The sequence below is a fragment of the Poeciliopsis prolifica genome, unplaced genomic scaffold (genome assembly GCF_027474105.1).
Source record: "Poeciliopsis prolifica strain line A6 unplaced genomic scaffold, Auburn_PproV2 SCAFFOLD022, whole genome shotgun sequence".
Lineage (NCBI taxonomy): Eukaryota > Metazoa > Chordata > Actinopteri > Cyprinodontiformes > Poeciliidae > Poeciliopsis > Poeciliopsis prolifica.
Window position 1 is genome coordinate 7,374,180 of NW_026562397.1, and position 26,682 is coordinate 7,400,861.

At 41.3% G+C, this 26,682-nt stretch overlaps 3 protein-coding genes across 5 annotated transcripts; all 3 read right to left on the reverse strand.

The window, feature by feature from the left end:
- Positions 1-100: 100 nt before the first annotated feature.
- On the reverse strand, positions 101-5,384 carry trim59 (tripartite motif containing 59). Of its 3 annotated transcripts, XM_055045750.1 has the most exons (7): positions 5,156-5,384; positions 4,919-4,965; positions 4,680-4,789; positions 3,183-3,474; positions 2,894-3,115; positions 2,601-2,810; positions 101-1,494 (listed from the first exon to the last, which is right to left on the reverse strand). In XM_055045750.1, exons 4-7 carry the CDS (start codon positions 3,435-3,437, stop codon positions 886-888), a joined length of 1,296 nt encoding a protein of 431 aa, XP_054901725.1. In that variant the 5' UTR covers positions 3,438-3,474; positions 4,680-4,789; positions 4,919-4,965; positions 5,156-5,384; the 3' UTR covers positions 101-885. The 3 variants fall into 3 exon arrangements, with proteins under 3 accessions (XP_054901725.1, XP_054901724.1, XP_054901726.1); XM_055045749.1 differs by having other exon boundaries at positions 4,680-4,965; XM_055045751.1 differs by lacking the exons at positions 4,680-4,789; positions 4,919-4,965.
- A 1,665-nt stretch (positions 5,385-7,049) lies between these two features.
- On the reverse strand, positions 7,050-23,866 carry kpna4 (karyopherin alpha 4 (importin alpha 3)). The gene is made up of 17 exons (XM_055045309.1): positions 23,657-23,866; positions 20,670-20,714; positions 20,458-20,547; positions 17,685-17,714; positions 17,441-17,493; positions 15,831-15,926; positions 15,450-15,535; positions 14,552-14,638; positions 14,158-14,327; positions 13,462-13,506; positions 13,249-13,380; positions 11,655-11,783; positions 10,968-11,072; positions 10,814-10,885; positions 9,779-9,941; positions 9,602-9,696; positions 7,050-9,509 (listed from the first exon to the last, which is right to left on the reverse strand). Exons 1-17 carry the CDS (start codon positions 23,723-23,725, stop codon positions 9,414-9,416), a joined length of 1,563 nt encoding a protein of 520 aa, XP_054901284.1. The 5' UTR covers positions 23,726-23,866; the 3' UTR covers positions 7,050-9,413.
- A 400-nt stretch (positions 23,867-24,266) lies between these two features.
- On the reverse strand, positions 24,267-26,080 carry LOC129369738 (ADP-ribosylation factor-like protein 14). Its single transcript, XM_055045311.1, has 2 exons — positions 25,611-26,080; positions 24,267-24,831 (listed from the first exon to the last, which is right to left on the reverse strand). Exons 1-2 carry the CDS (start codon positions 25,923-25,925, stop codon positions 24,523-24,525), a joined length of 624 nt encoding a protein of 207 aa, XP_054901286.1. The 5' UTR covers positions 25,926-26,080; the 3' UTR covers positions 24,267-24,522.
- Positions 26,081-26,682: the final 602 nt, after the last annotated feature.

Below are 26,682 nucleotides of genomic sequence, written 5' to 3' on the forward strand. Positions count from 1 at the left end.
GATCTAAAGGTGTCATTTATGAACTTGCACTAGCTGTCCAGTAGGTGGCAGCACATAGTGTGATAGTCTTGAATTCACAGTTTAATGGACGCTTGAAAGCTGTGATTCTGCAAATTTTATTTATTGAATATTTAAAAGGTTTATAGAACAAAAAAAAACCCCTACAGGTTACAACAACCTCTTACATTTTCCATGTATTTTGTTTCAGACAGTCGTGTGCTGTGGTTTTGCCACATTTCAAAATCCCAGTTTACATCAAAACATGATAAATAAGGCGTCATGATGGACTTTGTTCTGAGGCAGATTTTCAAGATGCACCACTTCCTTAAAAGTGCTGGTCCTGGAGGAAATGGGGAGGCAGGATAATTAAAGGCACAGATTGGGAGTCACTCGTCATGCAACACATTCCTCCATTATTGTAAACAGTCTAGAGTCATAAGGTCCACATGCAACGTGTCCCATAATGTCAGAAAAATCTGATGCAAGTTTCTGCATCTTTTATGGGTGGAAGAAAAAGAAACGCTTATCAAAAATGAATATTGCTACATAATGTGATTACAGAATAAAACACCCAGGAAATGAACGAGAAACTTTCTGCTGCTGCAGCATTTCTCCTCTGATCGTCTTCATTTCCTAAATGTGCTGACAGGAAATGAGCAGAAGAGGTTCTGGCTTAATTAAATCCCTGTTTCGCTGAAAAAAAAAAAAAAAAACTTGTTGCTGTTTAGGCTGGACACAACGTAGTTTTGGTTTTTAAATGTTGAAACCTCAAACAAGCCCGTTAATGCGAAATCTTAACTAGCAAATGTTTAGAAAGTAACTAAAGTCAGGCTGTTTTGGTTCTTTGGAACCGGGAAATGAGACTGCTCCACGTTCAGCCTTCCGTCAGCGAGACGTTGACGCTTCAAGTAAAGCTTTCACCTGCTGAACGACTCGGTCTCTGAACACAGACAGCTGCGAGCTGCACCTCTGCACCGCAGCCCCCATCTCTGCGCACTTCGCCTCCATTGTGTCCCACACGGACGTGACGAGGCTGCCGCTCAGACTCTGGGCCAGCTGACTGAGGCGGGACAGGACGGAGAACCCGAACGACGCACCTCCGACGGGGTTGGCCCACAGCGCCGCCAGCAGCAGAAGCAGCAGCAGGCCCAGCAGAGCTACGGAAGCGGTGGGCTTCAGCTGGCGCCACCTGTCCCAGGCCGCCGTGACGGGCGGGTCCGCCTCTGCTCCGGTCTCCGGGCCGACGCGTCTGGTGCAGCAGCACAGCTTGGGGACCGGCGCCTGCTCCAGGCTGCTGATGGTCACTGCGGGCCAGTTCTGCTGCAGGTAGGACGCGGCGCGCGGCGTCACCGAGAGGTTGATCCCAGAGGGCAGCGGGGTTCTGATGAAGTTCTCCACCCGATCTCTGAACTGATGGAGTTTCTCCAGGAACACCAGGGGGGAGTCTTCCTCCTCCACGGACGACCCCAGAGACACCAGGTCCAACTGCTCCTCCTGAGATCAGCCGACCAATTGAAGCAACAGGAAACCATTAAAAACACAAAATATAATGAAAAGTGGATGATTTATTATCAGTAAATTATAAACAAACATACATATACATACAAACATGCAAATCCCATGAAGACAGAAGTACCCAGACAAATGTTTTACTCCAAAGAAAGAAATGTTTTAATCACACTAACAGAATTTAGAGACCGATTGGCCAAACAGTCTTGATTTTAATTTGTGGCAGGAAGCCGGAGTACCCAGAGAGAGACACCTGCAAACAGGAAACCGGTCAATCCCATCATTTTATTTAACTGAACACATCAGGACACATGTTCAGTCCCAGTCGCATTTCTCCAGCCTCAAAATGCTCAATAATTATCTCTTCTGTGATTTTTTTCATCTTCCGAATTCGCTATTATTAGCTCCTCTCCAAAAGCACCTTGATCGCGTTCAAGAGGAGGAGCTGGAGAAACCGCAGCGTCTTGTGTGACTTCATTTCCTTCCTTCTCATACATGTAAATGAATCCCTTTTCATCCATGTCTTCACTGCAGCGGCTGTCTGCAGTGAAGACATGTTCATCATCTGCCTTCACTGTTTGGATCAAGTACGCGTAAAAGTGGGCCGGCTCTGAACCCCCCCAGATAACGGAGGACAGGTGGAACCGCTTGATTCCAGATCCTGCAGGCACATCCACAGTCTGATTGGGGATCAGTCACTGGGCGTTTTCTTGTCTGCCTTTGTAGAAAAAATACCAGGACGTTGTTATCAGCCAGGCTGTGTTTTTCTGACCCGCAGCCTGAACAACGATGCTTGCCCCCCAAATCCAACCAACTGCTAAAAAGTGAAGCTACGTCGGTTGGAAATGTTGCCGATGGAAGGGCAACCAGGTTGCTCAGGAGCCCAAGGAAGTTGGCTTCACACAACTCTCTGTCTGTCCCCGTCAAATGAATCCAACCAGAATCCTGCAGCAAACATTTGATGTTTGCTGCAGACAGTCTGCTTGCAGCTTTAATTCTATTTGTTACATTTTACTACAGTGCGGAAACCCTGTTTTAGTTTGTCATGAAATTAACCGATTGATTGCTTATTGTGGCAGGGCTTCACACACCTGCAGCTCCTTGACTCTGTGGATGAGGGGGTCGTAGGTCGCGGCCACCTCTGCAGCAGCTTCGGTCAGAGCCTCCAGGTAGGCCTGCTTCTTCCTGGCCAGCACCTCCTCTAAAGAGACGAAGAACTGGTTGACCTCCTGCCGGTCCTGCCTCAGCAGAGCGTCGCAGCGCGCCTTCTCCTGCTCCAGCTGCTTCCCCAGTTCACACACCTGAAACATGGGGCGGGGGGACAGCGTTACGGTTTAGCCTCTCTCCCCCCACAGACTCCCAGAGGGCCGCTCAACCGCCTCACCTGACTCCACTTCTGCTCCGAGAGCCTGGCCAGCAGCAGCGTCGGGGTTTGTTTTTCTCTGACAAAGGCCGCCTGCAGGTCGTCTATGGGATGGCCGTGGTGCTGGCCGACGGTCAGGCACAGGCCGCAGATCAGCTGCCGGTCCTGGACGCAGTACATGTTGAGCGGCTGCCTTCGGTGCTCCTGGCAGGACGGCGCCCGCGGCTCGCTGTCCCTCTGGTACTGAAACGGCGAGACGCAAATCAGCACGTATGTTTGTCTCGGTTTTCAGTTCGAAAACGCGTCTTACTTTCTCGACGATGGCTCGCAGAGACACATTGGACGGGAGCGCGTCCACGCCGGTCGGCGGCAGCTCCACCACGCTCCGGCAGTGGGGACATTTTATGGGCAGGCGCAGCGGGCGCCAGATGGAGTAGTTGGTGGACACCTGCAGCAGGTTGTCCAAGCAGCTCTTGCAGAAGGTGTGGGAACACGGCAGGACGCGCGGGTCGGAGAACAGCGAGTAGCACACGGAGCAGGTCAGGTCCTCCTCCAGGCTGTCCATCGCTGGCAGTGGACGGGACGCCGCGAGGGGGGGGGAGCTGACAGTCATAATAAAAAGAAGGAAAAAAATAATAATAATCTAAATGTAGATTACTGTAGTAAAACAACAGTGAGAATGTTAAGTAGGTTTTGGCTTCTGATTTTTACTGGTATTATGAAAACAACAAAACGATGTCACTTTGTCACCAAAAGTGATTTTTTTGTTGTTTTTGCCTAAATTTCTTCGGCCATTACTTTAGCAAGGTGATGATTTTCAAAATGCCTGACCCTCGATGCCTTTCTCCTCTGACTGCAGTGACCTTGAAAGTTTCTTAACTGGGTTTGAAATGCAGTGTTTTTTTTTATTGTTTTCAGTCATGAAAACTTCTGTTTCGGTACATTTACCGTTGCTCCGCTTGACTTTTGTGATTTTCAGGTTTCAACCATGCATTTTAGATTTCAGAGCATTAACTAGGATATTTATTATTTTAATATCTTTCCACACTTTTTACAGTGTGCAACTATACTGTGCAGAACATTAAATCATCCTTATGTTTGTAACATTTCTAAACCGTCTCATTCTGACATTGCTCTTTGGATGCTTTTTCCTCTCGGGCATTAGCACCTGTCCAGGTTTAGTGGCTGAATTTTTTTTTTTTGTGTTTACACATACCAGACACCTTCTAGCAACAGAGCAATTTTAAATGGCAGCTGCAACAGACAAGCCTGCATGTCAACATTTTAAACAAAGGTCCAGTTTTGAAATTGGCCTTTGCAGTGGGCCGACAGTCAGCTGGTTGACTGAAGACGACTTTACTTTTCATGCATGAACGCTCTTTTTGTTTTTAGAGAGGGGGGAAAAAAAGCCCAGGTGGAAACAAAGGGCAAATCTTTTCTTTGAGCCCAGTGCATATGTAGACAGGATTTTTTTTTTGTTATTGTTTGCTAAGCTGCTCATTGAGTCCTTCATTAACTGACTTCCTAGCTTAAGGAACAGGTCACCAATGTTGCCAGACATCTTCTAGATCTAGAACCAACTTTAAATTGGACGCTTTGAGGTTTTTTCAGTCACACTTATAGAAATACGGAATATTGTTTTAACTCAATCTATGAGCGACATCACAAATAGATATAAGGTAGCATTTTAGCTCCAAGGTGATTCCCAAAAGGTTATTGGCTAAAAAAAGAGAAATTGATACGGGGTCTTCCTGTTTGTTCTCCATATGCATGTGTGGGTTTGCCCTGGGTACTCTGGACTCCTCACCCTGTTCAAAAATATGATTGTTGGCTGAACTGGTCTCTCCAGATCAGGAGCTGTGTGCGTCTGTAACTTATTGATCCAGGCCTTCAGAGATCAGAAGACATTTCTGGCTGCTGAGATTACAAAAGAGAAAATTAAATGCAGACGTGCAGCTGGACCCTCTTCACATTCAGCACTTTGTTCCTGGGAATATTTGGCTTTAGCAAACAAGAAGGCGGCAGGAAACCCTTGGCTCATGTTACCCCGGTCACTTATGTTGTTTAGCGTCTCCTCTTGTTACGGCCAGCAGCTACAGTGACAATAAAAGATGCATGTTTATGTTACTTCCCACCAATACCGCTTTGCGGATAATTAGAAGCTCTTCTAATTACGGCACACGTTGTTTAACTTATTTATGGTTTGTGATTAGTCAGCTAACTCGACTGGAAACGAAATGTGAATAGTACTGAAATGTTTCAGGAGAAAACGTTCACACTTACCCTGTTTTCAGAGGAAAGTGTCCATAACAGCTTTTCCTTTCCTCTTCCTCCTCGTGCTGCTTTCATGCGCGTCTCGTAAACTCGCCTTTCCAAATCAGACGGGTCGCAACGCGGAGGCAGCGTTAACGTTCAAAACCAGGCAGTTGTATTTTTAACTCGGAAAAATAAATACCAGCTCACGTATTAAACGTTTCTCAATGTTTTGGAAGCGCACAGAAAACAACAAAGGCATCGGTTTAGAGGGAAGTTATGACGTTCCTTGAATAATATGCTGCGTTTATTTTGCCTCGAAAGTTAGAGTTGATCTTTGTGGCGTTTCAGGTGCGCACCAGTGCACTCATCTTCACATTATTCTTTCAATCACAAAAAAGAAAAAAAATGCGGTTAAGTGTACAATTCTGTCATTTTTGACGCGACACAAACCTTTTCAAACGAGCCAAATTCCAGAATCCCACCTCTCTCCCACTTGGATCTCGGAATTTCCCATTTTCTATTACACATTGAATGGACCATATGCTTTCCGACCGGGTCCATTTTTTATTTTCGATAATGCGCATGCGGATTAACGGTCAATCGGCCAGTTCAGCCAATGAGGGAGCGTCTCGTCTCCCGTTTGAACGATCTCTGAAACTATGCCAGTAGCTGGAAATGAGCGCTGGCTGTTTACACTTTGCCTTGTGAAGAAACGTATATATTAAGCTTCTTCATTTGAGTATTCATTATGGAGATAAAGGTCACAAAGTATATTAAGTATGTATTCGTTCGGTTGGTTCCTGGGTCGATTCATAAGACCCAGCATTTAAACCAGAGTACACGATGAAGCAAGGTGGCTGTTGCATCATGGGATGTTGGTCCTCTTCATACCGTTTTAAAAGAAATAAAATCAAGACACTCACCACTCATTCATACTGTGTTTAGCCCGAATAAGTTACCCCACAGTGAGGTGGAAACTCGCACATCATTAATTTCGTCTTGGGTGCACATGATGGGACTGAAGTCCAGTTCAATGTTCCAAACATATTCTGATGTTTTGGCTGATTACTCTGTAGACGCGCTCCAGTTTTTCCCCACTCTTATTTAACAAAAGTTGCAAAATTAATGTGCAGCATTTAAAGCTGCAGTGTGCAACTTATTTATTTTGTAAATATTTGTGAAAGTGTCACTAGGTCATGGAATATGTGGAGGGAGGCAAAAACAAAAACAAAAAAAAAAAAGCTCCTCTACCTCCTCCCTTTAATCCTACTGTGATCTGCAGATTTGCAAAGCTTCCGGTCAAAACAGCCAATCAGGAAGAGGGTCTGAGTGTCATCAGTCATGCTTGTGTATATGTTGCTCAGGCCAGACTGTCATGCAACTACACATATTAAATGGACATGTGGAGTGAAATTTAGTTGCAAGCCACCAATAATAAAAAATTCATTAACTTACCGATTCAGGAAAATGGTTTAACCTCCGTCTTGGCCATGCTGCCTAGTCTTAGCATTCATGGCAGGCTCTGCTATAAGGAAGAAGCTGTAAGTGTACCAGAGAGCACGCCAGAGCGTGTGAGTGATGTATATACAAGCATGATTGACAGCGGAAAGACCCTCCTGAGTGATCGGTGGCTTCAAACAAAGCTGTGCATTTCCACAAATGGCAGTAGGACAGGAACAGTAGAATAGAGAAGCTGGATTTTTTACCTCCAGATTATCTGTCACATACCTTACAGTCACAACAAAATAACAGTTTTAACATCTATGTTAAAAAGTAATTTTTTTTTTTTTTTGTAGAAACTAGTCTATATGTGCAAAATGGCAACACACAGGCATAAAATCGGTTCAAATTGTTCTGGAACGAGATGAATTTAGATTTTTCACATGAGAGCACACACACACACACACACCCACGCTCAGTCTCTCAGTTTGGGTTTCACTATTTATTTTCATGACGACAACCTGTCCTTTAACCTTCATTTCTCCCTGGGAAAAAAAAGGTTTTTAGGCTTTCTCCATTATTTCAGGTCATAATTTTAAGATTTGAAACCACTTTGCTAACAAGGAATGCTGCAAAAAACAAAAAAAAAATATTATCCCTATGTTCAACAGAAGGTTTATGAGCACAATGTATAATCATTACTACAGTGTTTGAAGTTAACAAAAAACAAAACAAAAACAGAAGAGGTTAAGCTTGTACATTTAGCTTGTAGAAGAGCAAAAAGGGGTCAAGGGAGAGGACTCTGCGAGATACTTAAGTTACAGCAAACTTGTTCATGGGTTTATTTATTACTCAGTTAAACCCGCTTTGAACAGCTTCAGTTTGACACATGGGACACCTTTTGACCTTATGAGGAGCGAGGTTAAATCCCCTCCAAGTCAAACTGAGATACATCAGCAGATTTGTCAACTGCTGCCGCTGAAATAAAGTCATTCTACTCTCAAATAGCACTAAAAAGTATAATTAGATCACTTTAGAAAGACAACAAAGACTGTGGCTGAGTGATGCATAATGTAAAGGGATCGGCGGCGGGTCAAAGCCCGCCAACACTCACCCAGGCCTCACTTTGCAGTACATGTGCAAAACCATACAGATTACTTAGTAAATTTGACAATAGTGAGCAGAAAGGAGGGTGGGACGTGGGTGGAGGGGGCAGGGTGGGCAAAGGGACACATGTAACATTTAAGCACAGTATTACTCAAAATGAAAATTTCACTGTATTCACAGCCTAAGGAAACTAAAAATTACCCTAAAAATAACTGTGCTAGGTACATGCAAGGGTTATGATTCACAATCCTACGAGACGTGGCCATCGATTTGTTCTCCCGTGGCGGCGCTCAAAAGCTGTGGCGGCAGCGCTTCCGAAGCGGTGGTCTGCGCTGTGAAATGACGAAAAGGTGAGGCGGTGACAGGAGGATCTGGTTGGTTCACGGGTTTCACAGCATCGAGCTCACGTCTGGTGTTCAGGTGAAGGATGGAGTAAGACGGTCGTCGTCATCATTCACCTTTACAGAAAAGCGGTGGAACTAAAAGCAGAAAAGTAAAAAAAAAAAAAAAAAAAAAAAAAAACTTAAAATAAAAAAAAAGAGGGAAAAAAAAGGAACACACTGGAGGCAAAACGAAAAGCCCATAAGCATCTTGATTCGATGCACTGCTGCTGCTCCTCTACGCTTCCCAGAAACAATGTCCAGTGTCAATTAATACTAAATAATAATTCTGAACAAAAAAAATAAAAAAATTATCTTTGTGATGATTTTCTTTTTTTTCCATTTTCCAAAGTTCTTTGAGGATCGGCCTCGTTCAAAGGCAGAAATTCTTTTTCCTGCGACCTTTGCGTTACTGTATTGTTGCGTTTCTCTTCAAGATGTTGTCGTTTTCTTTTGTGTCTTTTTCCCGCCTCCACATGCGCACTTTCCCAGTCACGCCACGTGCACACACACACACACACACACACACAACTCATCCGTCCATTCTCTCGCACACGCGATACGTTCAGTCGGACTCCTGGCCCCGCCCATTCGAGGAGAGAGGGGTGAGTGGAAGTGGAGTGGGAGGGCTTTGAGGATGGTCGCCCAATCAGAGGGCGTTCTCGTTAGAGGAGATGAACCTGGCTCCTCTGCACTGAGTCCAGACATTCATACACAATGAGTCCATTCACACTCGTGTCTGATAAACGTGGCCAGTTGGTTGGGGTGGCGCCCTCTCATGGCGAATGGGGGAGGGAATCGCAGAATTGTGATGACTTATGTTTCATCTCTGTTCATAATTATATTCATTTCTGCTTTTTTCTCGAGATATTTCAAGATGTCTTGATTTCCTATTTGTCAATGTCCACGGACCCCATCCACATCCAAGGATTTTTTTTCTTTTCTTTCCGTCGTTTGAAGTTTTCCACACAAGTCGACAGCGGCTCCAATAAACACAGAAGTTACGTCAGCGTGTCTTCTCAACACAATCGATGTAGATGTTTTGCTTCTTTTAGATTTTTTTTTCCACTGTTTTTTTTTTTCTTTTTTTTTTTTTTGCAACATGTAGCCACTCATTCTCACTCGCATCCACTCGCCATCTCAAACTTCATTTGGGCTGGTTTCCCCCCGGAATGCCAAATGAAATCCACATATTTTTCTCTCTCAGATAAGATGCAGCCATGGATCCCACGAGCCAAGCACAATGGATCGAATTTCTCACACTCGCTCTCTCTCGCTCTTTCTCTCCTAATTGGTTTATGTTGAACAGGGTGCTGCATCGCGAACAAAACTCCAGAATAACCCCCCCGGGGTGACGTCTAGAACTGGAACCCCTTGGCTGGCACGTTGGCTGCGTTGAAGCCAAAAGTCCCGCCTTGGATGGCGTCTGGGACCAGGCTGGTGTCTTCGTCAATCTGAACAAGCAACAGAGAAACGGGGCGTCAGCAGCGGAAAAAAAATCCAAACTGAATCAAACCGGGGAAAAAAAGACGCTTGTGTCACTTACATCATCGGATGAGAAGTACTGATCTATTATTTCATACGCCAGTTTGTAGATATCTTCATTTTCATGATTTTGCAGAAGCTCTATTTTTTCTAGGCCTGTGGAACATAAAGGTCAAAGGTGACCCCACGTTTAAAATGAAAACAAAAGCTGCACAGAGACGGCGGCGGCTGAACATACCTCCGCACTCCTCAATGAGATTGGCGATAGTTTCTGCCTCGTCGTCGGCCATTTTCAGGATGTTACTGAGGCCGTCGAGAACGACCTGCACGACCTGAGCATCCTTAACTGTGAGCAGGTTGCAGAACGGAGGGATCACCTGCATCTCTATGAGGTGGGCCACCTGTGGGACGACACATTTCAGACGAGGAGTAAGTCTTTGTAAGCAAAGAACTCATTTATATTCACTTTCAAAGTGTTTTATGTGCATCTACAATATTTATTGACTTTTTCAAACACACAGATGCATCTAAAAATGTTTAGTTACCAAAATTGGGTGTATATGTTTTCCTTCCACTCAACTTTGCATCAACATGTACAAAATCAGCATCCTGAACTAGCTTTTTCCAAGCGTTTCAGTGCGATTGTGTAGGCCACATGTGTCACATCCAGAACCTCCATAAATACTTTAGTTGCTATCTAGATTCTATCTGGGCCAGACTCAGAAAAATTAAATAAAATTACAAAAATAAAGCTGGAATATTACAAGAATAAAGTCATACAAAAATACAAGTCAGGAATTAAGTTGTAGTAATAAGAGAAAGAAGTTATAAAATTACGACAAGTCACAATGTTATGAAAATAAAGTCAATCATATGACTTCATTCTCAGACTTGTATTTTTAAACATTTTTATGCAGATACAGCTATAATATTTGAAGTTTGTTAAAGGTAGTTTCATTCTGCCACAACTGGCCCTTCAAAGACATTCATGACCTTAAAATGAGTGACAACCCCTGATATGGGCCATAACTTAAGATTTCTTGATTTAAATTATTCATTTGGTACAAAGCATTAAACTTTTCTGAGAAAAACGGTAAGCTATAATCAAAGTTAATTGATAAAACTGCTTAAATTATAGAACGAATGCATGTGAGCTGTTTTCTGTTAAATTAAATCAGCTTTGCATCAATGATAGCCTTGTAGGTGTTTTGTAGAAAAAATAAAATAAAATAAGAAGCAGGGACAAGAATGAACATGAGCAACAATATTTCACCTGATCTTTCCTCCCACTTATCGTCAGGTTACTGATGGCCCAGGCTGCTTCTTTCTGGGTCCCAAAGTCACCCTGAAATGAGTAGATTCAATATAAGCATCATATTTTATGTTTGGTTTTAAATCGTCTTCAGAACAGAGCAAACGATCCGCACCTTGTCGAGCAGGTGGATGATCATGGGAACCAGCTTTGCATCAATGACAGCCTGCACCTGTTGCTGGTTGCCTGCTGTGATGTTGGACAGGAACCACACTGCCTCCTACAGGACAAGGAGTTCAAATACAAGAATAAATCCGGGTAGATTGATTACATGCTATTTATAAAGCTGAACTGTCTGAAGGCTTGCAAAAAAAAAAAAAAACTGATAAAAAGTGTTTATGAGTTGGATCAGAACCCAGAGGTCAACCCGGATGAGCTGACCTCTGGTTGAGACGAGCGTGCTTGTGGGTGGGGAGGGGGTGATTTGAGGCTTTAATCATCGTCCAGTCACACACGAGGCCTCGTTTTTTACATGACTGGTCTCAGATGCACTCCGATATCAGCAGAGGTTTCTCAGCACCCTTTACTCCTCCGACCCGTGAGAACACATATTCACTCTGACACACACGCAGCTAAACCCCACCCACCCTGATCTGTCACTGACTACTGTGGCTGGTCTTCTTCACCGTCTTCATCCTCACGAATCTTGCTGCCGAGTCTAGTGGCTACCTAATACTACTCCATAACCTCTCACACATGACAGTCACACCTGCACAAAGTCTCAGATTTCATCACTTCCATTCCAAAGGTGGAGTTTTTCCAAAGATTGTCGGTGTGGCGTGAAAATGAGACGGGTTTTTACCTTGTTGATCTTCTCTTTGGGGTGAGTGAGGAGCGATGGGAAGTGGCTGAGGGCGTCGCAGTTGAGGACCACCTGCGTCTGCTCGTCTGTCCCAGTCACTATGTTACCGACGGCCCTCAGCGCAGCGGTCTGGATGTGGAGAGGAACCAGAAAACACAAACAGCTAAAAAGCACGGAAGCCCATTCAGAAAAATGTATCAAACTAATCGATGTGTTAATTATCACACAGTAAGCTAAGGTGAGAGGGGAGGAATACCTACTGTATTTATTTTAGCTAAATACTGCAAGTAGAAAACAATAGTTTCAAAAAATAAAAAAGAGAGACTTGACAGATATGGGGATAACACAGTAATAGCGATGGTTTGTGGAATTCATAATGAACATGTTTTGAGATATTTTAGTGATAAGAACAATTGAGAATTTAAAAAAAAAACTAAATAAGTAAGGAACAACAAATAGAAGTTATAAAACAGCTATTGATCCAGTTTAAAAATGACAACACATCTTCAGTAAATACTATCTGGAGGACTTGTAGGCAAAATGTAGAAACATTCAACATAGGAAATGATTGCAGGAATCAAGTTAGAGTTGTGTGGTTAAAGTTTGCTGTTAGTGATTACTTCAAGTGAACTTACCGCACTACACCTCTATTAAGGTTTCCATGCTTTGTTATGTTAAATTGGTTTGTGTACATACATGTATACGGTAGACTTATTGTCACTGAATTGGTTTTCATAGAGTTAAGAATAAATCATATATTTTATGTCATTTGTTTGTACTGGTGGGGTTTGTAATTGAAAATAAAAACAGTGGCAGGTGAAATGTCTGAGTTCACCCTCTGGTTCAAACAATCCTCCTCATGCTGTTCACATTTTGACATCATGAGAGCATCAGAAAGTCGCCATTAATGAGTTCAGAGTGTCATCAGCAGGTTGCGGAGAGACCGGAAGAGTCACGGAAAAGCTTAGAGGTGAACGTCTTTTGACCACATCCTACACTGATGTCCACTTCATTATCAAAATGCTGAACTGGATGACAAATGATACTCAACTCTTGGCGCATTTAGAGGTGGTAAGAGGCAAACAAGTGTCATGTCAGACTGTTCAAAACTGTAGACATCAGCGTTGTAGACTACCTGCAAGGCTACCTGACCACACCTCTAGGAACAGCGTCATTGTCTTGCATGTGCCTGGTAGCATTAACGCTGAACAAGGAAGGCACCAGTGGTCCGCAGTGTTGTTCTCTGATGAAAGTCGATTCACACTGAGCAGAAATGATGGCCGTCAACGATGTTGGAGACGTCAAGGAGAGCACTACGCAACAGCCGCTGTTGTTATCAGACAAGCCTTTGCTGATACAGTGTGGGCAGGAGTTTCTGGTCAATAAAGAACTACCCAACAATTTGTGAACAAAATGCTTCTACTTAAATGCTGTTATGATACAGCAGCTGATTTTTCCTCCGAAAGCCAAACATCCTAAATGCATGAGGTCGTGTGCTTCACGTTCCAGGCAGCAGCAGGGGGCGCTGTCTGTTTGCTGAGTGCCTAGGATTGGTACACGATAGACTCTGAACCGTCTTGGTTCTTCTTCATACCTGAACTTTAACTTCATGATGACTGAGCAGCGGTACCAGGTGAGGAACGATGCCAGAGTCGATGACCATTTGGATCTGCTCGTTCCCGGCATCCGTCAGGTAAGACAGAGCCCAGACAGTATCCACCAAGATCTGGAAAGAACAAAAAATAGATGAATTTTCTCTGCTGCTCTTCTGGTTTAGGGGAAAAAAAGATACTAATTTGTTACTTACACTGACGTCAGTGTGGTGGATCAGCACACAGAGAGCAGGCAGGATCTGAGAATAAATAAAGCTTTGGTTATAACAAAGGTGCATAAAAATAAATCATAATCACAACTCAATCTTTTTTGTGGTGTCTTTTAAAGGACTGAAACCTCCAGATTAACCAGCTAGGAACGCTTGCAAAATAAATGAACATATTCACCATTTGCAGAACCTCTGAGATAAAACAAATATTTCCAAAAATATTTCCATAAAAAATAATGTCTTCCCAATAACAAGCAACAAAATAATAGTGCCTGTATACACACAAAGGTTGGGTGATAATGGTTATATCAATTTATCAAATTCCATTTATGAAGATTAAATTTTTGGAAAAACTGGATTTTTACTCATTCATAAATTCTTTGGGTCTCCACAGTTCAGAGTAATGTTACTTCACTCAAAATCTGCCATTTTGGTTGACAAGCATCTTTTACAGCTTTTCAACTCTAAATTCAAGTTGACTCAAAAAAAAAAAAAAATAAAAAAAAAGATTGGAATAAAAGCCAATTTTTAAATATTTTCTGTCATTTATATATAATATTTTTTTTTTTAGAAAAAAGTGAGGGGAAAAAACTAATTAAAATCAGAATTAAATTTGGCTCAGATTTTATTTTTAAGTGACATCACTCGGCCCTAATCCATATTTTATCTCCACATACACACCTCTTGGATCGTCTCCATCGGAGGAGGGGGGTCCTTGTGGCGGCACAGGTTGACCATGACCCAGGTGACGTTGCGGAGGAAGGTGATGGGGATGGAGGGGCTGATGAAGGACAGCAGGGGCTTGACCACTCCCAAGCTAATCACATAGTCTCTGCACTGTGGGCCGTCACCTGAATACAAGTACAGAAAGCACAATGAGTTTTCAAACTGCTTTAAAAAAAAAAAATAAAAATAACACGGATACAAGTTGCTTTGGTTTGCACGAGCTCAATGATATGGCTTGTAAACGCTGCACCTCCGGACATCCTTTGTCAAATATAAAATGAGTGCTTTCACATCATAATCTTCATAATCTTTGTGAACAGAGAACAAGATGAAGTCAGTGGTTACTCACCGATGATGTTTCCCAGGGCCCAGACAGCCTGTTCACACACATTCTGATGAGGAGAGTGGAGCAGCCTCAAGAACAGCGGCACAGCGTCTTCACAAAACAAAAAGAATGAGATGAAGACAGAAGTCTGAGCACACAAGCCTTTACGCAGATATGCCGAAACAAAAAGTATATTCTAGCTTAATTCAGAAGATGTACGTTTTGTTTATATAGTTATAGATCTGCAGAGGAGAACCGAACGGTTAATGAACGGACATCTACTTTCTTTTGAAAGTTCTGCGTAAAAGAACCGCTACTTTATCATTCACATCTCAGAGATACTTGTACCTTTAGGCAAGTTCAACACTTCAAACAGGCTGCATAAAACCAAGTATATCTCAACCCTCTTTAGACATGCAATCATGAGCCGCCTGCAGTGTTTCAACATCTGATTTTCCTAGTGGATTTGTTCGGAACCGCAGGCCAATCCAGGACTATTAACCCCACCAGTATCATCGACATAGCGCTACCTGCAAAGCTGTGACATGAAAAGAAAAAGCCAAACTCTTCAGGTAAAAATTTATGAGGTTCTTTTTAAAAATTAATCCATGCAGTAGGTTTCTGTATCCAAAGAGAAACTCAAAACCCATGCATTAAGTCAGGAATCAAATCTATGAGTCATAATTTGAAAATTACTACAGTCATTTTTGGAGCGTAATTAGCAGAGTTAAAAAAAAAAACTGTCATACCGTTTCTACAAATGTTAGTATAAATACTGTAATTTTTCTTCGACCCTGGGAGAATTAAAAACACAGACAAACTTTCTCTGGGTCGATCCTGTTGTTGAACTAGCAGCTCATCCGAACAAATTAAACAATGTGGGAATAAAAGAATTTGATTTTTGTGACAGTGTTGAACTTACTGGACTGAACCACAGCTTGGGTTTGCTCTGAGGTACCCGACGCGATGTTGGTTAGAGCCCAGGCGGCTTCAAACTGCAGAGACGGGCTGCAAGGGAACAAGATGGACGGATTGATGAGGTGGGACTGAGCAGCTGAGTTAGACAATATCAGCAGGACGATTAGTCGTTCACTATCTTTGTAAAAACTAGAACACATTTACATAACAGCGGAACTGTTCAGATGAGTCAGAAGAAGTCCAAGCAGCACATCTGCATAACACTGAACAGGATCAAGGAATGAGGCTAACTTTGACTATAATTATCACAAACTTGGAGGGAAGGAAAATAAAGCATGAGTCATTACTGCAGGCAGACGCGCAGATAGAAAAGCAGCTAGCTTACTTGTCATCTCTGTCCAGGCAGTGCACCAGGATGGGAAGGATCCCAGACTTAATCAGGTCATCTATGGGAGGATTACGGTCACTGGACAACAGCTTCCTGTGAAATTACAAACAGGGTTTATGCAGGATTCACCAACGCAAATTCAAGACTTTTTAAGCTCATAAGGAATGGGAAATAAGACCTGTATCACAACATAAATGTACAAAAAAAAAAAAGGAAAACGCATAAATAATTTGGGTTGGTAAGAAAAGTGAGCCAATGGTGCAGATGATCATCATCCAGCTGATTGGCAGTAGATTATCCAAAAATAGGCGTATAAAAGCTAGCTAGCTCTGCCCTTGCTTTCCTTTAGCTAGCAAAGGTTGATTACCAGCTAATTTATTGATAGCTACAACCGTCTCAAGTTGAGTATGAGCGCAAGTCAAAGTTTTAAAAAAAATAAAGTTGCAGCTTTAAAGAGGCCTAAATTCATAAATTTAAGCCACTATAAAAAAAGTTTAAGAAAGTGCCGACATCCTGCATAAAGCAAACATCAGAACAGAGAAACGCCTTCCAAAATCATCAGGGTTGATGGTTTTTCCAGGAAAACTTGGGTTTAGCAAATGTTTCGTCCTGCTTTAACACAAGACACTCTGACAAATTTGGCTCAGATTTTATTTTTAAGTGACATCACTCGGCACTAGTAATTGCTGGCAGATTAGCTCACTTTATAACATGGGAAAATGTCTTGTTTAAGTGAATCGATCTGTCAGTGGAAGTAATACATCTTAAAAATCAATATTAAAGAATTATTGAAAACAAGCTTCTATTTCTGTTAAAAAGTTTCCTGCAAGTTAGTTTTGTCTCATTTCAAATGTACCAAGATATTTGTAGTCAAAACAAGACCAAAACGACTTGGTAAGGTTTGGTTTTGTGTTTTTGCAGCGTGGTCTAAGTTAACATTTCTGAAACCCATTTGTTCTATTGGACAAGGTTTATGATCTCTGCTTTAAGAACTCAAAATAACAAAACCAAATCATCGACATCATCGCTTTAACATAAATAATTAAAAGCATTACAGAAAATAAAATAAAATCCTGAAATGTGAAGGAGATTGACCCGATTATGAATTTTGGCAGCTCCCCTGCTAAAGGGCGATATGAGTGAAATGCATGGCCTTTTCCAGCATCCATTAAACAGATGAGTCTGAATGCTGGTTGGGAAAAAGGCTCTGAGACTGCAACACTGAAACACTACTTCACAAGAGCCAATCAGCCACAACCAAAAGGCTTGCTGAAAATAAAAGCGATGGTGTCCAAGTGCAGAATCAGCAGCTTATAAATACACCTGCGTGGCAGATGTGAATCATTGTTACGGTCGACCAAAAACTCTTTTTACGTCGCAAACAAACCCTCAGCAGGATGATCAGTGAAGTCAACTCACTGCAAAGTCTTGCTTGTTTTTATCTATGTTGTGCAACGTGTGACTTTTTGGACCAAATATCAACTGAACAGAAACAAAAAGTTTTCAGACTATTTTGGTAAAAATATATTGCTGTGTAATCGTACAAGAGTAATTTAATAATATTCTAATAGTAGAAATGTAAACAGACATGAGGTGTGTTTTCTTACCTGGCAGCCTGAACAGCACTCAGCTGGATGCCCTGGTTATCACTGGTGGCATTCTGCAAGTCAACAAAGCAACTATATGAGCAGTACTGCATGTAAAAGAAACAAGCATATCTATTTAAAAGACAATATATTATTTTTTACTTGTATTGATTTGAACAGTTTTAAAATATTCTAATGTTGCTGCATGTTTAAGTGCCTGACTGAATAACCCAGAAATGAATTTAAAATATTGAAATCAACTTACTTGTACTATTGTTTCAAGAGAGGTGTTTTGCTGCAAAAGAACATTACAGATATTAGCTTCAGAAGAGATCAAACATAAAATGTGTTAAACATTTAACACCAGAATGAGAGTGAACCTTGAAAGGTCATCATGGTGCGTTTACTGACAAATAGTGAACAAAGAAGGCCTCTGGATGTTTTGCATATTACAAGCTGATGAGGAACATAGACGGCCAATGATGTAGCAGGCGATGCTTTATAGCAGTCTTAGATGGACGCATAACAAACACAGCACTGACATTTTATCTCAAAGGATGTTGGAGGGCACTTTAATCGTCCTTTTTACAGAGTTTCTACAGGTTTTATCAAGTCAACTTTAAGATTTTTTTGATGGCTGTTTAAGGCTTATGAATTGAATTTAAGACCTATATCTCCACAGAAAGGTACAAACTTCTTCCAGCCAACTAGTGATAAATTTGCACTGATGAACCCAAAATGCTAGCTAGGATAAATTAGCAGCTAGTTAGCAGTAGCCTCAACCGTCTTGAGTCACAGCACGAAATCAAGATGTCTTAGTGCGACTCAAACGTTTTCCTGACGGAAAAGTCCAGCGAAGAAGAAATATATACAAGATTAAATAGTTCTGTCGATACAAAATTTAAGAATCGTGATTAATGTAGTTAATGACGATTAACTACATTAATCAATGTCTGAATTTCAGACATTTTGAAGGCCTTAATTTTTGACACATGAACTTAATACTTTTTAAGACTGCGGGGATAGTCGGCTTTTATCAACGACTGGCCTCGACTTCTCTCTTTTAGATCAGACTGCTGCCATCTGACAGAGTTCTAGGAACCATTCACACCCCATTTTACACAAACCTGTTTCCATTTCTGCTCCACCTACTTCCTTTTATACCCACATAACAAAAATATTGCTGAAAATCAGTTTATTTCTGCTGGTAGTTAAGTATTCCCGAGGAATTATGATGATAAAATGATCAAATGTCACCAGTGATTTTATCTAGAAATATGAAGGATTCAAATTAGACCCATGTTCACCTATTGGAGTTATGTTTTCCATTTGGGCACTAAACTTTTATTGTATTTGAACTCCTTAAATCAGACTGCAGAAGATAGATATAATATTTTATATTGCTGGTTGTTAGCGTGCAAATGAAACATCCTCAAATCATTACTTCAAACAGACACCTAGTTTAAAGTAAACCCACTAACCTTTTCAAGACCTTTAACATTAAAATTTAAGAACTGTGTCTTAAATTTACAGTAGAAGTGACAAGCCTTTTTGGCACAGAATGAAGAGATACAATGGAGAAGATGAACGGCAAAAGGCGCTAAATTTACACTTTACCTGTGATAAATTTACACTTTACAAAAGCTAACTAGTGGCTTGTTAGCCAGAGCCGCAACCTCTTTGAGTCACAGAACGCAATGATTATGTTTGCAGGTGACTCAAGTGTTTGCCTAGCAGAAAAGTTTTATGAAACAAAAAACCCCTACAAGGTTAAATAGTAATGTCATGACAAAATATAAGACATCAATTTGCATATTTAAGGAAAGCTTACATCTTTAATCAATTTAAGACATTTTAAGATCTTTATTTTAGATGCATGATTTCAAGACTTTTTAAGGATGTGCAGACCCCTTCCATAATTTAGATCTAAATCATAATTATCAGATGATGTCATTCCTAAGATACAGAAACAGTTGATTTAAAAAAAAAAATTCAGGAAACACTTCTTAACAAAAAGCACAAATTAGGGGTGAAATTGCACTTTTTGTTGAAGAAAAAAAAGAAGATCTGTGCATAAAAACAAATGTGACAGAAAAAGTAACCCAGGCATTACTGTAGATGCCTTTCAATATTCCCACAACAAGGACAAGGCCCGTCTAAAGCCTTCCACCGAGTCTGACCAGTAGGCTTTGCTGATATACTGCCAAAAGCAGCCTTCAGCCCCGTAAAGTAGTTACAGTGATTGACTCTCAACAGCTGAGTGGACATTTTAATCCCACAATGCCACCAAACCCAGAGACCTTTACTGAAGGTGGGAGTCTTGATCGATCTTTTTTCCCTCCCTGTGACATTTTTAGTGTGTAAAACAGACCGCTCTGATGTTCGCCCTGACTGCATAGACGCCCATGGAGGGTTTTATGATGCAAGAGCAATATTAGGGCTGCGCAATATTTTATTAAACAATAAGATATTAGACATAACTGGCGAAAACTGTTATAATTATCTCCATTTTCCTCTCTCTCTTTACCCTACTACTGATTGTGCAGCTAAATCCCCTTCATCTGGCCAAATATACCATTGGCATGCAGCAGTAATGCATGTAACTTAAAATATTATAGCTGACTAAATATTGCTGCCTTTGTGAATGATAGAAATTTGATACATTGCACAACTCTAGTACAGATTAATACTATTTGGTGAAAATAATCCCTAAAAACAGTGTACAGTGAATAGTTCAAGCTCTGATGGTAAACTTAACACCCAAAACAGAAAAACTAATTAATATCTGTTTTTAAAGACCATTAACAATGTCCACAAAGGAATAATTTAAACATGAAGGACGAGGTAAGCTGCACTTTATAAATCTCAAGAATTTATTTCTGGACAGTGATGTATTCTCACAGTACCAAAGAAGCCTCACATGAGCAGCACAATTTTGAATATTAAGGTAAAAAATGTTGACTAGATTTTTAGATAACAACCAGACTGAAAACAGAGAAATAAAAAAAAAAAGAGGGAAAAAAACAAAACAAACCTACCGATCTGAAATCTCCATCGACATCGGAGTCCTCGCACACGTCTTCGTGGGGAACGTTCCTCCTCTTCAGGAGGTGCTCATCTCTTTTGTGCTGTGGTGAAAGGAACAGAGTAAGCACTTAATAAAAACACTGGAATATTTATAAGGTCTCAGATTAGACACAGAAAACTGTCCAACTGGGTAGCTGATGATACAATATGACCAAGAGATTACCTTTCTGAGCTCCACCACGACCTCGGTCCTCTGTCGTCTCATGGTCTGCAGAAAACATATGAACATTAACTACAAGAAAAATACCAACCAATGATAGTAAAAATTACACAAAATCCCTCATCGTACCGCAAAGTTAAACTCTCCAGCTGGACACTGCATACGATAGCCATAATTGCAACTTGGCTTTAGTCAGTAGTTATTTTACTAGAATTACATTTGTGTTAGTCTATCATGTTTTACCAATACATACCAGAAATACTGTCATTATGTAGTGAATATTGTGTTGCTTTGGGAAAAAACACTTGGTGAAAACAGACATCAAAGGCTCACTGATAACATTGGCCAATTGCAGTTTGCAGAAGTGGCCTCTCTTAAGGTTTGCTCTCTGGCCGAACAATTTTACTTTTATTCTCTGCTGGTCCTGCAGACTCTGGGAGCTTGAGCTCCATATAAAAACAGAAATGTAGTTTGAGCTAAAAGCTAAAGTCCAACTTTATATATCTAAGACTAATGCTAGATTAGTATTTTTAAGCAACAAACGTAAACATACCATAAAATAAAATGTGAATACCAGGAGATGGGATATTTTCACTTAGTAAGAAATATTTTCATCTGCACCAGCAGATGAATTTCTATGATTTCAACACGACCACTGCAAAGACTGAGCACATCGACAACAGTTGTCAAGTAATATTTACTCAGTGCAAACAAAAAATAAAGTATCTTAAAGTTTTCAATAGATTTATGTGATCTAAAGTTGTCTTCATGTGAAGCAGGAGAAACCAAACAGGTGACCAGAACTTTCCTCGACTGCACAGAGCAAACTACAGATACAGCTCAAGAAATTTGAATATTGTGAAAATTTGTCATGGCATGAGGAATATAACATTTATAGCCCATGTGGGATTTGTCTCTACAAGACTCTGTAGATGCCGTCTCCCAAATTATGGAGTAGATTTGGATTAAAAATCATCCAAGCTGCAGTTATCCTTGTTGCTGAAGCACCTTTGCCTTCCACAATTTTTCCTTTCACTCAACTTTCTAAGAAATTAACATGCTTTTCTTTTCACAGTCATTTTTAGACAGCAAACTTTGGATTTTTATTGTCTGCAAGGCAAAACCATAAAAAAAATCATAAGAAATAAAGGCTTAAAAAGTTTCACTTTATGTGTAGTGAATCAATATAATAACCAAGTCTGGTAAGCAGTGGGCTGCAGGCTGGCTACTCAAGCAAACACCTGGACTAATTCACTACCTAGCCTTGGTATATTGGTGCCACTCTGTAATTAATAACTTTTGAGTGTTTATTATAAAATGTAGCTTATTTTTGTTTAATTCAATGCATCAATACCTAAATACATAAACATTACAATAACTGTAATAATTAGGATAGCAAAACTAGAAACATTATTGCATTTCCGCTTTAACTAAAATCAGTAACATAATGTTGCACGTTTTATTCCAAAGTCTGGTGGAAAAGCATGCTAGTGTGAAGCTGGAATATCACCCCTGAAGGATATGAAAGTCTATATTTTGAGTCTCAAGTTTCTTCAGCCGGTCGTGGAAGACAGACACGCCGAACCGATTCTTTTAGACGTCTCTTCCCATTTAAATGAATACTATTTGGTGAAAACTGCCAACAGTTTGCCCAACACAACACACATGCCTCCGCTGGAGAATCGTTTGCCACAAAGTCAATGACGGCAAATGATATAATCATCTGAAATGCTGATTAAATCATTAATGAGGATGATTTTTCACTGAACTACATTTTAAACCAAAATGGCCTGCACTGTACTGAATTTTAATCTGCATTGGAGAACACTGTATTTCAACATCAGCTGATATCACTCTGAAGATGAACTGGACCTGTTCTAATGCAAGTTGTGTGAGTTTCAGAACAACCATAACTGACCTGGTGTTTCACTTGTGGCCAGAATGAAATGTAGTCGTGTATGTCTAAACACAGGGGCACTCATACACTTAATGGCATTTAACCGAGCAGATACAGTTTTGGTTGGTGACCAGGTGCTTGTTCAGAGTTGAAGGGTGTGTTCAGCATTTACATACCTCAATGTATAGTTGCTACCACGCTAAAACACAAACTGACCCCCTGAGGACCGTCACACTGACAGAAAGCAGTTGTCATACAGGATGTATGATTGTTTCGGAATCCTACACACCACGGGTGAGCCGATCTAGAATATCGAAACCCACCGGCCTCCATGAGACCCTGACACCCCGAGCTGACTGTAAATCACCTGGCTATGTATTGATCCGACAGCAGCTAGCATGTTTAGCTTTCATCTGTCAATCTTTCCAACTGAAAAAAAAAACGTATTTATTTGGGATTTAAGCACATGCAATTTAAACACGCAGTCAAAACGTAATTATTTACACCGACTTTACAGCAACGTAAGAGGGCAGCTAAGAAGCTAACGGGTTTCCGCCATTGTTTTTGATTATCGGGACGGGGGATGGGTGGAACTGCAGCTACTACCAAGCTAAGCAGGTTAGCCTGCTGCAGTGCTAAAATGACGTTAATCTACTGTCATGCTAACAAAGCTACAAGGGAATACTTCTATTCCAGTAGGTTAAACGTTTACATTTACTATATATACTTTTTGTTTTATGGGTTACATTTGACACCGAGCAAAAAAGAATCGGGAAATGATATGCTTCAGTTGAGCTAGCATGCCCCCAGCGGGCCTAGCTCACCCAGCGGAGGCTTTTCTGACATGTTTAACAAGCAGCGCGGTCTGCTGGGGTAACGAAACCAAAAACCCAAACGTGGAGACCTCCACGGCGATGCCAGCCGTCTCCACTGGGTCATAAGTGAAGGCCCCGACCGGGTTCAGGCACCAGAGTTCCCCGATGAGTGGGAATTAGAAACGACGTCACAGCGGAGTGGAGAGGCGAACGCTGGCCGTGAACGCAGCAGCGTTGGCGGCGGCATCGCAGACTCCCGTCAGCGGCACAACTTTTACCTCCAAATCTCGGCCCTTATTCTTGAAATTCTTCAGCCGCTGGTTGTCCAGTTTCTCGTTGTCAGCCATGTTAGCGCTTTTGGGTAACGTTGGGTAGAGTTAGGCTCTTGAATTTAGCTGGTGAGCTACCCCCTTTTCTGGTTCTCTTTTCGTAATCTTTCGCTAGCCGACTATTTTCTACTGCTGCCGTCCGCGGTGCATACTGGGAATGCCGGGTGGTGGAGGGCAGCCTCGCTCTGGCGTAGAGGAAGGGTGGGGAAATCCCCCTCACTCTCATTGGTCCGTCCGCTCACGTCTGGGTGGTGGGAGCGCCACACCTTACTCACTCAGGCAATGCCCACGCAGTCATATCCATTAATACATAAATATATAAAATTACATTTAAACATCCAATCAAATTGGAATAAAATTAAAAAGTACATTTGTTTTAGTTGCTCAAAAGTGAAAGTTACATGGAATTTGTCCAAATCTTTGGACAAAATTTTACAATCTACTGACATCATAAGGACACATTAACACTAAATTATATATTGTGCTAAATCTAACCACCAACTCAATAAAAAAATCTGCAAACGTATGTACTTTAATCTTTATTGATCGATGTAGCTGCTATACAAAAGTTGGGTTACAAACAAAGCATTTCCTCGGCGTAAACAACAACTGATGTTTTTAATCACAGTTTTTCCTCAAATCAGATAATCCACAAAATTCTTGTTTTATATTCCACAGCTGAAGACATTGTGGCTGCACCACAATGAGATGTTGGTCCTAAAGTCCATCACCATTTCCACACGACACGCACAGTAAAGCAATTAGAAACCTAAATCATTTTGTTATAAAAAAAACAAAAAAAGGCATAAAAACCATCAGCCGCCGCAGACCATAGCTTCTTTGATTACTGTGAAACTAAATCCTTTGGACCTTATCTTCACCTTAATGTCCTCTTGAGTCTGTCTCAGTGGGTTTTTCATGAGATAGAGCATCCTTCTGAAACCTTCTTCGAGACCCACTCCCACGGTGGCTGAGCAGGGCTGGATGAACCATGCTCTGCCTTCGCACACTCTCCTCAGGTCCAGTTTCTGGCAGAGAGTTTCTGGGCTCAGAGCTCCTGGAAGGTCCTGTTTGTTGGCCAGAATCACCAGGGGAACTCCTTTTAGACTGTGGCTCCTCAAGATCTAAAATGTAAAGGAGAGCGCACCATCATGACGTGAAATACAAAGTTTAAATAAATGACTCCGCCCCTGAAAGCTCTAGCTGTTAAGGAGCTTTTAGAAATTTAGAGAGAGTAACACAAAGAGCCAAAGAGTGACGGTCTTATCACATTTGTCTCATTTTATGTTGTGTTCTTCAATAATGTTTGTTTTGGATTTTTCTTTTTTCCTCCACAGATGCATGGCTGTCCTTTCATCAGAGAGCGGGACTAATGTGAGAGAACTAATTGTTTCAGAAAACATATTAATGCTTATTAGTAATTATTTAAATAATTAGTAAATAGAAATTAATTTAATTAATAAATCACTATTCTTTTCCGTACTGATTATTTAAAGGCCGGTCATTGTAGATGTAATCCTCAATGGATTTTAAATCCTGAAAAATATGTAAAATCTTACTTCTTTATTTGTGACTTCATTGAACGCATTAGTAAATAAAATAAAAAGTCACCCTTCAAACTAATTTCTGATTGATTATGAGACTGATTCATCTCTGTGCTTTAACATGGTTTAGAAAAGGATTCAGTGCTTCATCTCAAATATAGGATTTCACATTCAAAAACTAATATTTTCTCATTTTAGGTGTTAAGAGTCAAAACTTGTTGCATAAACAATAAATGAATGGTTAAAAATCCCCAGCGCTAATAACCTACTAAATAATTTCAATGTATTCACACATTAGTGAAATAATTAGGTGTTAAATGCCAAAAGTGAGCAGAGAAATGCTCACTGGTCCCAATTACCCGGTGCAGTTCCTTGCGGGCCTCGTCCAGCCGCTTCCCGTCCCGGCTGTCCACCACAAACACCAGCCCAGCTGTGTCCAGGAAGTGATGTTTCCAGTGGGGCCTCATCTTCCTCTGGCCCCCGACGTCCCACACCGTCAGTCCCGGGCTGCCCCTGTCCGTCTCCAGCATCTCCACGTTGAATCCCACGGTCGGAACCGTGGCGACGCTCTCGTTGTACTTGAGCTTGTAGAGCAGGGTGGTCTTCCCCGAGCCATCCAGGCCCAGCAGGAGGACCTGCACTTGTTTCTTTGGCTTGGATCCGTGGGTGCCCATGTCCGAAGCACGTGGTTTAAATGTATAGCTCCGCTGTCTGCACACTCAGTGAGTGAGGTCCAGTCTCTTATGAGGACCAGGTGATCCCTCCCCTCTGTTGGGATGCAACTGCGTTGCTTTCGGTAAAGCTATTTTTACCAGACGTGACGAAGCAGCTAAGCGGGACGGCATGCGGCGCTCCAGCCAGCACCTGTCCCAGGTCATCAAGCGCCAGAACACACAGGAAGTTGGTGCTTGAAACAAGGAGAAGATTGCATTGCTCCCAAAGTACTTACATCATTTATATTTTGGTCGCACTAACCGAGAGATGAATCTGGCAATGGCTGTATGTTTGTGGAAGTGGATCTTATAGAATTCTCCCGAGACTTTTATGGCGGAGATTCAATTATTGAGAAATCCAACGAATGTATGAATGAACTTCAGTACTTATGAATGATACGAAGAGGCATATTTATGTTAGGAAGCATCTGTGACGCGAGGCTTTTTAGCCAGTATGTATTTTGCTAAAAATCCAGACACCTGCTGTCTTTCATACCTTTTAGCACCTTGTCACATTTTGTCTCATTATAACGACAAACACAAGTTTGTTTTAGTGAAATTTCATGTGAAGTATAAACATAAAGAAGGGCATCATTGTGACTTGGATGAAAAATGGCACATGGTTTCTAAGAAAGGTCATGCGTGTTTGTGTTTTGGACGCTCTCAGTCAGTCAATGTTCTGTAGAATGATGTTTTACAGCCATTACAACGTTTAGGA